At 31.1% G+C, this 13,859-nt stretch overlaps 1 protein-coding gene across 1 annotated transcript; it reads right to left on the reverse strand.

Moving 5' to 3' along the window:
* Positions 1–10,727: 10,727 nt before the first annotated feature.
* Positions 10,728–13,542, reverse strand: LOC116021240. The gene is made up of 2 exons (XM_031261855.1): positions 13,325–13,542; positions 10,728–11,349 (listed from the first exon to the last, which is right to left on the reverse strand). Exons 1-2 carry the CDS (start codon positions 13,492–13,494, stop codon positions 10,902–10,904), a joined length of 618 nt encoding a protein of 205 aa, XP_031117715.1. The 5' UTR covers positions 13,495–13,542; the 3' UTR covers positions 10,728–10,901.
* Between the last annotated feature and the right edge of the window lie 317 nt (positions 13,543–13,859).

The raw sequence follows: 13,859 nt of genomic DNA on the forward strand, positions 1-13,859 counted from the left end.
CATTCATTGTAAGTTCTTATATTTTGCAATCACAAGCGTTGTGATTAATTGTTGGTAGCTCCAATTGCTAAAAAGTAAGTTAATTTGTCAAATAACTACAACTTTTATTGTAAGTATTAACTATTCTTTCTTTAATTGATTTTTTTTAACTATTCTTTTATATATGAAATCTTATATTTCCAGCCCTCTTGATCCTTTAATTACAAATGCAGATATTTTGAGCCTAATAAACAATGTGATGCAAAGGATAGTGGATCTGTTAAGAGATGTGAAAGTTGAGAAGCAATTAATAAGATATTGTCCTGTTGAAATCCTAGACATTTATGTTTTTGGACATTAAAGATTTCAAAATTTAAATTTTTGTTATTTGTTTAAATCTTAACATTTCATGGCTTTACATTGCTTTGAATATGCAGTTGTTTTATTCGTTTATTCATACTATGTCCAGAGGTGAAATTATAGTTCAAAAAAAGAATATTAAAAAAATAATTAACTTAAAATTAAACGGCACGGAATTTAAACCATTTGAAAAAGTAAATTAATATTAATATTTGATTGAAAATTGAACCAGAAAAGGAAATGAATTTATTTTGACAATTAAATTATTATAATTGTGTTAATCATATTAATATTTATGAAGGAAAAAGAAAATGAATATATTAATATTTCATTGGAAATATTGTAACCCCTCAGCTTTTCCGATGAGTTTAGAGTTCGAAATTTTTTTTTTAGGCTTGACATTTATGTGAAGATCTCTCGATACTCCAAAAGAATTTTTTTTGAATAAGTTATTAATAAGCTGCGATCTGCATACCGGTCACGAACCATAAAATTTTAAAGGATGCATATACAGTTCGAATTTCTCCTAGAAAATGGATTACTAAGTATGATACGATTAAGCCTGAACTTTCTACTTAGTTCAAGAGAAATTTAAATGGACTGTAAGGGTGAAATTGTTACGGACCTCCGTACCTGTATTTCGCGAGATACCGAAAAATTCCCGATTTTAGTGGTTATTGACGGGATTATTTTTAGAATAATTTTGGTGTTGGAATTTTCCCGAATTAAGTTATAATCCTCCGAACTTTTATCTAATTTAACCCCAAACTGGCAAAATAAGTTCTACTCTTCAAAGATCTACCATGGGGAGTTGACAAGTGTCACCCTATTTCACCACATGGTAATTTAATTAATGCAATGTCATAAGAGGTATGGTAGGATCATACTTGTTTCTTAATCTTCAAGCCAACCTCCCATCATCATCTCTCTCATCTCCCATTTTCGAAAATCATAAGGAAAAGAAGAGGAAGGAAACCTCATTCTTCTACATTGTGATCAAGGACTCCATAGCTTTCTCTCCAACTCAAGTGCTCTATTATAGGTAAAAAACTTTGGTTTTGTTCGGTTAAATCCTTCCTAGAACTTAAGTTTAAACTAAAGGTTCATGAAAATGTGGTTATTATGGTGATTTTGTTTAGGATCTTTGGTGAAAGGTTTGAAGGAGAAGATCATCAACTCTCTACGGTGTTAAAATCTTCTTGGGAGGTAAGGAATCCCTTAAGTTGGTTCAATCACTTGAAGGTGAACAAATGCTAGTAAATTAGGTGACTAGGAATTTTTACGTGAACAATATGTGTTAAGTTGTGGATCTACAAGTTGGCTCAAAGATACTACACTTTAATGTTTGGTGGTTTTCGTATGCATGTTCATGGCTATTTTATGCATGTATATGTTGTGTTTGCGTCCATATAGGCTTATATTTGTGAAAATAGTCGAAAATCGGGACGTTACAACCTCGTTTTTGCTGCCCGAAGTTGGCAGAATCGGGTGGACGCGACCTTGGACGCGCGTCCACCGCGCGTCCATCGACGCACAGGAGTTTCGGCGTCACGGCCTAGAGGTCGGACGCGGGCACGGACGCGCGTCCGTGGCGCCCAGTTTTTCGGCGTCATTTGCCGAACCAGCGGACGCAGCTCGGACGCACGCGTCCGCTGTGCGTCTGCCGCTGCGGACAACTGCGAGTCCGCGCGACGCGGACTCGTTTTCGACCAAACCTTCTTCCGATGTTTTTGCTCCCGATTGTTATGATGTTTGGAAGGCCTACGGGCAACCGAGTCAATTTTTGAAAGCTCAAATATTATTTTGTAGGTTATGTCCATTAACTTGGGGAAAATTTGTGTTTTTTTTTTAAAAAAAAGGTATAAAGGTGACTCTTGTCACTTGGATTTTCATGGTGAAAAATCATTAATAAGTATGTGTAATTTGGAAACACATTTGGGTAAGAATGATCGTGTGAGTCATCACACGAACATACTAATTAAACCCAAGGAAAGAAAGAATGTTTTGAAAACCTTAGTTTCTGGATAATGTTATTGATATGTTTGACTTCTTGGGAGGCTTGCGAGCCGGGGCCCGGAAGTTAGTGAGATGTTTGACTTTACGGGAGGCCTGCGGGAGCCGTGGCCCGAAAGTTATTGAGATGTTTGACGTTACGGGAAGCCTGCGGGAGCCGTGGCCCGAAAGTTATTGAGATATTTGACTTCTTGGGAGGCTTGCGAGCCGGGGCCCGGAAGTTAGTGAAATGTTTGACTTTGCGGGAGGCTTGCGAGCCGGGGCCCCAAAGTTAGTGAAATGTTTGACTTTGCGGGAGGCTTGCGAGCCGGGGCCCCAAAGTTATTGAGATGTTTGACTTCGCGGGGGGCTTGTGAGCCGGGGCCCGAGGTTCTTGAAAACATTCTAAGATTACCATACATTTATCCAGGGGGAAACTAAGTAAAACTTTACTAACTATGAAAATCTAGTTACTCCGTAACTAGATTGAAGAATAAAATGTCACGAATTTTTGAACAGTAAAGTGTGTGTTGTTGAACACTCTATTTTGAATCAAATGATGGAATTCTCGGAGATGAAAGTATTATATGATGATGTCACTCATATACTAGACTATACTGTCTTTTGTTGTTAATCTGATTGCAGGTAGATCACAACTGATGGGTAAAGTTTACCGTTTTTTGAGTATTATGTTGTTTTTGAAACCTTTGTTTGCTTTCGAGTGACAATAGATTTCCTTACTTAGCCGTCGTGCTAACTACACTTCGTTGTGTCCTTTATCAGATGGAATCTAGTGTGGGCTCATGCAGCCCAGCGGATTCCGATCCATCGGAGTTCGAGTTCCCGGTCCTAGATTACGATGATTACGCCCAGTACATACTTGATGGCGACCCGTACGCACCCGGCTATACACCAGATCCTCCTGTGCTGACTTGTACTCCCGATCCTGCTCCCACTGCTGTCTCACCAGCGGTACCGGTTTAGTCCCCGGCCCCTGTCAAACCGTTGTGTCCTTTTGACGTCATCCAGGCAAGTTATGGGTTTTATCCCATAGAGGTCCTACCCGATAGTGATCCTCTCGAGTTCGTTGTTCGCTATCCTTACCCGTGGGATCCGAGTCCCCCAGACTATCACGAGGAGTGGATGATGTATATCAATACCTGCAAGTTTCTGGACCACATCACCTGGTTTGAGGGTGAGTGGCACGTCGTTTGGGGCACCTACACTGGCCCGGTGTACCACTCGTTAGACTAGGTAGTGTCTAGGGTGGGGAGGCAAGTCTGATCTTTTGTGTATATATATCTTTTGTAGCTATGACAGTTCTAGAATGTCTAGCAAAGTTGGGTCTAGTTTAACTCTTTGATGGGCTGTATTTAAAACCTTGGTTCTTTTGGTAGCTAGTTTAGCTACACTTTATCAAGGCTATGAAAAATGCATATTAAGTCGATGGTTATGATGATATAGTACAGTTTCCATGTCTTTAGCCTGATGGTTATGATGATATAGTACAGTTTCCATGTCTTTAGCCTGTTGGTTATGATGATATAGTACAGTTTCCATGTCTTTAGCCTGTGCATCTAGAATATATAGTACAGTTTCCATGTCTTTAGCCTGTGCATCTAGAATGAACCCCATCTGTATGTGATTGGGTTTAGTCTAGGTGTGGCGGTAACTACCCCGGCTGTTCGGTACAGCCGAGTCGAGGTGTTACAAATATAATTGGCAATTATATTTTTATAGTTATATTACTTATTAATTATATGGAAATGAATATTAAAATCTTTTTATAAATGAAAAAAAGAAATAAATATTACACACGTGAATCTGTTATTAATATTATGTTACTAATGTTACAAATTGGCACAGGAATCAGGCCAAATGAAAAAGGAGATTAATAATAAAAATTCACTATAAATATAACATAGCTTTCCCTATGCAAAAATTAGTAACCACCAAATGAAATATTAGGAAAAAATTATGAAGGAAAAAGAAATAGAAATGAATATTTATTCCTTTTATGAAAGAAAAAGGAAATGAATATATTCATATTTCACTGGAAATATAATCAACAATTATATTTTCATAATTATATTACTTTTTAATCATATGAAAATTAATATTAAATTTTTATGAACGAAAAGGAAACGAATATTACATAGGAATCTGTAATTAATATATATATATATATATATATATATATATATATATATATATATATATATATATATATATATATTAAAACAGAAGTGCTAGCTTTCCCGCTCATTTTAGTTCAAAAATTTTGAAATCCGTCAACATAATATTTGTTGGGCGTCGGCAAGGTTGGCCGAGTTCAGCCCCTGCTCGATTCGAGACGTGGCGTTGTGGCTTACCATGGAGGGATGTGGTTAAATGGTTAATGTCCACCTACCTATCACCAATTTGTTTTAAGTAGGATATGGCAGCCAGATAGCTAAAGAACTCTGTGGTTAAGCGTGCTTGACTTCCGGCCATCACGGGATGGGTCCCCTGGGGAGTACGCATAGTGCAGCGCTGAGATCCATCAATATTATATAATAATTCCTTATCAGAAATTCTAGCTTTCCTTATCATTCTTTATTTATTGCTAAAATTGACAAAATATTTAAAATATGATTCCATTCCTTTTAATGAAATATTTTATTCAATTCTATTCCTGTATGGATTCCTTATTTATGTAAATATATCAACAACATAGTCACACGGAAAATAATAATTATTAAACAAAATTATAGTTACTATACCATGCAATTTAATTATGGTTCAAAGTATTTTAATCTTGCGTATTTTTAATATAAGGAATAGAATTGACTAAAATATTTCATTAAAAGGGATGGAATCATATTTTAAATATTTTGTCAATTTTAGCAATAAATAAGGAATGATAAGGAAAGCTAGAATTTCTAATAAGGAATTATTATATAATATTATGTTGACGGATTTCAAATTTTTTGGACTAAAATGAGCGGGAGAGCTAGCACTTATGTTTTAATATATATATATATATATATATATATATATATATATATATATATATATATATATATATATAACAAATTCTCGTGTAATATTAATTTCCTTTTCGTTTATAAAAAATTAATATTAATTTTCATATGATTAAAATTAAAAGTAGTATAATTATAAAAATATAATTGTTGAATATTTTAATAAATTTATTTTGTTTTTTTCTAAATAATTAATATAATTATAATTATAATATAATTTTCGATTATATTCCAGTGAAATATGAATATATTCATTTCCTTTTTCCTTCATAAAAGAATAAATATTCATTTCCATTTCTTTTTCCTTCATATATTTTTCCTAATATTTAATTTGGTGGTTACTAATTTTTGTGTATGGAAAACTATGTTATATTTATAGTGAACTTTTATTATTAATATCCTCTTTTATTTGGCCAGATTCTTGTGCCAATTAGTAACATTAGTAACATAATATTAATAACAGATTCCCGTGTGTAATATTTATTTCCTTTTTCATTCATAAAAAGATTTTAATATTCATTTCTATATAATTAATACGTAATATAATTATAAATATATAATTTCCAATTATATTTTCAATGAAATATTAATATATTCATTTTTCTTTTTCCTTCATAAATATTAATATGATTAATATAATTATAATAATTTAATTGTCGGAATAAATTCATTTTTTTTTTCGTTCAATTTTCAATCAAATATTAATATTAATTTACTTTTCAAATGGCCTAAATTCCGTGCCGTTTAATTTTCAGTTAATTATTTTTTTAATATTTTTTTGAACTATAATAAAATCAACTATTCTTTTATATTTGAAATCTTATATTTTCATCTCTCTTGATCCTTTAATTAGAAATGCAGTGATGAGTATAATTGTGAGTGTAAAAGAGGGTGTAATATGTCGTTCCGCTCAGGATTGGGGCTATGGCACGTATTGTGTGAATTATTAAATTCTAGGCACTAAAGTATTGGGATTCACTAGAATCCAAGCAAACTAAGATTAAGGAATGGAAATAAAATAATGCAAATTAAATAAGGGATAAACTATATGATAAAAGAGTGGGTCAGATGAGGGGTATTGCAATCTTGATGTTCTAACAATCTCAAAATTAGGGAAAAACAATTAACCAAGGGATTTATTGGAAATGCACTCAAGAATTCAAGTTAGCTACTTTCGTAATCAATAACAAGAATTAGGCTAAGATTGCCCCACTTTCGTGATGCATCAATCATAACCTTAAACACAAAAGCATTATAAGCCCCCAAATTACCCATATTCTCATAGTAGGAAAAATTGTGTTAAAATTGGTTAGGCTGAGTTTTTCACCCAACTTTCGTTGTGATGAAATCCTCTCCAAAACAAATCAATAAAAGTTGCGCATCAATTATCAATGAGAGGAACATATAATCCAACTCAAACATAAACCCTAGGTAAACAATTATTTCCCTTTATGCAATAATCACAAATCTAGCATCAAGAATAGCAATAGGACCCTAATCCAAACCCAAAAGCTAACTACTCATGCATCATAAAAGTAAACAAAGCAAAAAAATAATGAATAACCATAAACACTGCAAAATATAAAGGGAAGAGAGAACTTTACTGATAATGAAGAACAAATCCAACTTCAATCTTTGATTCCAAGCTTGAGATTAAATAATCTAATATAAAACTAATCTAAACTATGCTAGGGAAATATAAAGAGAAGGGAAAAATAAACTAAAACTAACTAGGGTTCGGAACTCTCTAAGGGGACTCCTTAAATTGTAGAGAATATGTAGAATATGTAGGAGATAGATGGGCCTTGGGCCCATGAGACAACTTCTAATTCTTATTCTTGTTTCCTATTCTTTCTTGGTAATTTCCTTTTCTTCCAAAACTTGTTCAAACTGCTCCAACATTCTTCCTTTGCTGCTCCTTGTGGATAATTCAACTCTTGGGATAATATAACACACAAACAATTCTCAATTTCATTAGGATAAAGAAAATAAGCATCAAAACAACTAAAATAAGGGGTGAATTATTGTACAAAATAGTAGATATCATGCAGATATTTGGGGTCTAATAAGCAATGTGATGCAAAGGATAGTGGATCTGTTAAGAGATGTGAAAGTTGAGAAGCAATTAATAAAATATTTTCCTGTTGAAATCATATTTGTTTATAATTACATTTGTTTATTACCAATTATCAATTATTACCAATTATCAATTATAATTATAATAATTGTATTATTCTATCATAATGTAATTGTTTAGACATATAATCTCATGCATGTAACTGCTCATATTATTCTATGCTATATTATTCTATCCGTGAAGACATAATAATTACTATGATTATTCTATTCTATATTATTCTATTCGTGAATGCATGATAATTAATATTATTCTATATTATTATTCTATCATAATGTAATTGTTCAGACATATAATCTCATGCATGTAATTATTCATATTATTCTATTCTATATTAATATTACCATAAGATTACCAATTATAATTAATATTATACTTATTCTATCATTCAACCATAGTAATTAGCATAATTACTAATAACCAATTATAATTAATATTATTCTATCATTAATATTATAATTATCATAATAATAATTACCATTTCACTAAAATACCCTACGTTTGGGCGGGAAAATTCTGGAGGACGATAATGTTTTTATATATAGTATAGATTAAAAAATTGATTGTACGTATATTAATATAGTTGACTAATAATTATTATGATTAATAAGCTAATAATTATAATAATAATTGTATAATTACAATTAAACATGGGTCGTTCAATTTTTTTTCTAATAAAAAAATTAAAATTTGCATCTTTATTAAATATAATTTTCTTAGTTATTATTCATATTGTTGGAATCATAATATATATGAAATACACTTAGGAATAAATGAAATTAATTATTTAAATTTTTTCTATAAATTTATCTAAATGTGTACATGATTAATTAGAGAGTATATTAATTATACAAAATTTAAATTTAAATTTTATATGCTATGAAAATAGATACTTAACCAAATATATATATGGAATTACAACTATATTATTATATTGTACATTTTAAAATATTTATATTTTTCAAATTTTTTATTTAAATTTATAATAACATAATTTTGTCCGTGCGTCGCACGGGTAAAACACTAGTACTAATTAAGAATAAAATGTTTCTTACTTTTAATACATTTGAGAAAAAATATAATAATTTTATATTTTGATATAAAAGTATTACATTTTTCTTCAAAAGTATTACACTTTCCCTTATAAGTAATGTTGGTAAGTGTTTCTTACTTACCTTAGAGTAGATTGTGTGCATTCATGTAGTAGTTCGCACGTGAGACAGATTAAGTCAATATGAAAATGTAATACTTATGTTGAAAAATGTAATACTAATTAGGAATAGAGTGTTTAATTTGTTACTTATAAGGGAAAGCGTAATACTTTTGATGAAAAATGTAATACTTTTACATTTTTCTTCAAAAGTATTATATTTTTTTCATTAAAAGTATTACGCTTTACCTTCTAAGTAATGTTGGCTAGTGGTTGTTACTTATAACAGAAACTGTAATATTTATTAGGAAAAATTTAATACTTTTAAATCAAAATGTAAAAGTATTACATTTTTCTTCAAAAGTATTACACTTTCCCATGTATATAATGAATATAAACATTTTATTATTCATTAGTATTACATATATTTTTCATCTTGAACATAGTTGTTTTACGGAGAATAATTCGTGACGCAGTTTTACACAAATTTTTGCCTACAATATATTGTTCATTGTATTGTATATAATCTAAATATTAATTAATACTTTAGTTTTTAAAAAATAGTAAAAGCTATGCTTATGATTAAAACATCATTATATCTATCCAATCATTGTATATATAAATTAAAATGTATATTTTTAATATCCAATCATTGTATATATAAATTAAAATGTATATTTTTAAAAAATTATAATTGTATATATAAATTAAAATGTATATTTTTAAAAAATTATATATTAAAATATAATATAAAATGTATATTTTTAAAAAATTATATATTAAAATATAATATGCAATGTATATTTTTAAAAAATTATATATTAAAATATAATATGCAATGTAATATAAATATTTCTTTCTAATTTTTTTTATTTATTTTGAAGATATCCCCCGTAGCACTCCAACCACATGGGGTGGGTTAGGGCCAATGAAATTTGGCTCATGAGCCGGCTCACCCCTAGTTATGCCATGCTTCAATAGCAATTTTTGCATGCTATATAGTGAAACCACCGAGTATAATGGAGTTGATTACCTTGAATTTAGATTCTTAGTATTTCGCGAATTTGTGTCTTGCTAGGGATATGAGGCTAATTTTTCTCTATTTACGAGGCCTGGGAGAGACTTGTGAATTTATCAGTTTGCCGCTTTTTTTTTCTATTTACAAGGCCAGGGAGAGACTTATGAATTTATAAGTTTGCCGCTTTATTTCACAAATTATTCTGGAACTTCAATCCAAGAATAGAAGTACAGTGGCTAAAAAATAAGCATCTATCCATATGATGACCATATCCCAGAGTTAGCTGGGTGGATGGTTGAGTACAAGAAAAGACATTGTTATTATGCTGGTTATTTGTATTTGTTATCAAATTGAAAGTGTATATATATATATATATATATATATTGTTCTAAATCAAATTACAAAGGGCCACAAAAGAAGAGAAATAGTAGTCAAAATATTTAACTTGATATTGATATACAATTACATCTTATACAAAACAATAAATTAATTAACATATATCACCCACAAAGATGTAAGAGGGGTGATTTATTGGTCTTTTTAACTTGTAAACTGGAGAAATTGAAATAATTGTAATAAAAGTTTCTTTTACAAATTAGATAAAGGGGTCGGGCATTGAAGAATGAAGAGGGAAACGTATTCAAAATATATACTCATCATCATCCTTCTCCCATGCCAGCGCTATGAAAATCACCATTATATATGTTTATTTAATAATTATTAATATACATTAATTTAATAAACTTATTGGATTGTAGAATGATTATAATCACACACATATTGAATAAATATAAATATTTTTGGGATTTCATTTGCAAGAAGGCTGTTTTATATGCTACATATCTCATAGTAACACTGAGATTAAAATGTGTCTAGTATGTATACTCTCTCCTTTGTTTCTCTGAATCTTTGTTTTGAGATATATTTCAATTCTCCCATTCTAGTTTTGTGAGATATATATTTCAATTCCCCCATTCTAAATTTCTGTTGCAGGTATTCTAAATTTCTTTTGCAGGTTACTTCAATCCCAAATAACTAATATTAACAGAAATAAAGAACAATATAATGTTTATGATCAAAATATTAAGATAATGTAATCTATTTATCTCCATTCTCCACTGATAGATCAAGAATAAACAAATATGATGGTAATCAATCCCATATTTAGGAAATGAACAGAATCATTTTCACCTGGTTTCCTATTATAATTACTCTTTTTCTCACAAAGCGCACACTATTAAATTAGTGGGTAGTACTATAGAGGTGATCCACAAACGCCGACGCCACTATATCAGCTGATATAGATTCCAATTCCTTGATTCGTAATTCTAACCACAAACCTTTTTGTCTTCCAGGAACGGTGTAATCACATTTCTCCTTTGTCTTAGCTACATCTCCAGGCAGGGCCCTTTTCAACATCATAATAGATTCCGTGGAAGGCTTCTCCACTGAACTATTGATAAAAACATTCGCGAGTGAACTAACCACCTTATTTGTAATTGCCCAACAACTCTTCAAGTCTTGGGCATCTTTTATGCTTAAAGACTTATCAGAATTTATCTTTTTCTCCAAAGCCTCAACAGCTTTAGCTTTGTTGTGGACTTCCTTTATGACAACCGCCACCGTTTTTCTCCTATCGCAGGTAGCGAGCAAGGCAGCTCTATGACCGAGAAAATCGTGAGCACAAAATCTGACAACAAGAGGGCGACGCGAGCCGAGGACTTCACTGCATTTCTTCATAAGTATGGCTNAAATGTATATTTTTAAAAAATTATATATTAAAATATAATATGCAATGTAATATAAATATTTCTTTCTAATTTTTTTTATTTATTTTGAAGATATCCCCCGTAGCACTCCAACCACATGGGGTGGGTTAGGGCCAATGAAATTTGGCTCATGAGCCGGCTCACCCCTAGTTATGCCATGCTTCAATAGCAATTTTTGCATGCTATATAGTGAAACCACCGAGTATAATGGAGTTGATTACCTTGAATTTAGATTCTTAGTATTTCGCGAATTTGTGTCTTGCTAGGGATATGAGGCTAATTTTTCTCTATTTACGAGGCCTGGGAGAGACTTGTGAATTTATCAGTTTGCCGCTTTTTTTTTCTATTTACAAGGCCAGGGAGAGACTTATGAATTTATAAGTTTGCCGCTTTATTTCACAAATTATTCTGGAACTTCAATCCAAGAATAGAAGTACAGTGGCTAAAAAATAAGCATCTATCCATATGATGACCATATCCCAGAGTTAGCTGGGTGGATGGTTGAGTACAAGAAAAGACATTGTTATTATGCTGGTTATTTGTATTTGTTATCAAATTGAAAGTGTATATATATATATATATATATATATTGTTCTAAATCAAATTACAAAGGGCCACAAAAGAAGAGAAATAGTAGTCAAAATATTTAACTTGATATTGATATACAATTACATCTTATACAAAACAATAAATTAATTAACATATATCACCCACAAAGATGTAAGAGGGGTGATTTATTGGTCTTTTTAACTTGTAAACTGGAGAAATTGAAATAATTGTAATAAAAGTTTCTTTTACAAATTAGATAAAGGGGTCGGGCATTGAAGAATGAAGAGGGAAACGTATTCAAAATATATACTCATCATCATCCTTCTCCCATGCCAGCGCTATGAAAATCACCATTATATATGTTTATTTAATAATTATTAATATACATTAATTTAATAAACTTATTGGATTGTAGAATGATTATAATCACACACATATTGAATAAATATAAATATTTTTGGGATTTCATTTGCAAGAAGGCTGTTTTATATGCTACATATCTCATAGTAACACTGAGATTAAAATGTGTCTAGTATGTATACTCTCTCCTTTGTTTCTCTGAATCTTTGTTTTGAGATATATTTCAATTCTCCCATTCTAGTTTTGTGAGATATATATTTCAATTCCCCCATTCTAAATTTCTGTTGCAGGTATTCTAAATTTCTTTTGCAGGTTACTTCAATCCCAAATAACTAATATTAACAGAAATAAAGAACAATATAATGTTTATGATCAAAATATTAAGATAATGTAATCTATTTATCTCCATTCTCCACTGATAGATCAAGAATAAACAAATATGATGGTAATCAATCCCATATTTAGGAAATGAACAGAATCATTTTCACCTGGTTTCCTATTATAATTACTCTTTTTCTCACAAAGCGCACACTATTAAATTAGTGGGTAGTACTATAGAGGTGATCCACAAACGCCGACGCCACTATATCAGCTGATATAGATTCCAATTCCTTGATTCGTAATTCTAACCACAAACCTTTTTGTCTTCCAGGAACGGTGTAATCACATTTCTCCTTTGTCTTAGCTACATCTCCAGGCAGGGCCCTTTTCAACATCATAATAGATTCCGTGGAAGGCTTCTCCACTGAACTATTGATAAAAACATTCGCGAGTGAACTAACCACCTTATTTGTAATTGCCCAACAACTCTTCAAGTCTTGGGCATCTTTTATGCTTAAAGACTTATCAGAATTTATCTTTTTCTCCAAAGCCTCAACAGCTTTAGCTTTGTTGTGGACTTCCTTTATGACAACCGCCACCGTTTTTCTCCTATCGCAGGTAGCGAGCAAGGCAGCTCTATGACCGAGAAAATCGTGAGCACAAAATCTGACAACAAGAGGGCGACGCGAGCCGAGGACTTCACTGCATTTCTTCATAAGTATGGCTTCAGCAGAGGGAGGAGGAGATGGATGGTTAGCAACAACCGTAGTAGCAACCGTGAATGCCAAGGCAAGAATAAGGAGGATAGAGGGAAGGGCAGTAGTGGCGGTGGCCATGTTATTAGATAGATGAGTTATTTAAGTGTGGCCAAAAGAGATAATAATATGTGGAGAATGGGTGATTTGGCATACATGGGATTATGGAGTTTAAATAGAAAAGATATCCAAGATAGAGAAACAAAGATGCACATTTTTTGTTGGAGTAGTTGGAACTGGAAAATTTTAAGGAAATTAGGTAATGACTAATGAAAAAGAATAAAACTACCATAGAATTTTTGTGTGGTTATTAGGAGAAATATAATACATCCCAGATGATGAAATATTAGAAATAAATGGATACGTTTTAATTAATTTATCTTTTATATATATATATATATATATATATATATATATATATATATATATATATATATATATATATA

Source organism: Ipomoea triloba, chromosome 5 (assembly GCF_003576645.1).
Source record: "Ipomoea triloba cultivar NCNSP0323 chromosome 5, ASM357664v1".
Taxonomy (NCBI): Eukaryota; Viridiplantae; Streptophyta; class Magnoliopsida; order Solanales; family Convolvulaceae; genus Ipomoea; species Ipomoea triloba.

What these genes read in the sequence shown, in the direction of transcription:
- LOC116021240 (XM_031261855.1), bottom strand. Translation starts at nt 13,494, where the DNA reads ATGGCCACCGCCACTACTGCCCTTCCCTCTATCCTCCTTATTCTTGCC. An exon ending in CGTCGCCCTCTTGTTGTCAG is followed by an intron (nt 11,350 to 13,324) that starts ATTTTGTGCTCA and finishes TCTTGTTGTCAG; the next exon opens with ATTTTGTGCTCACGATTTTC.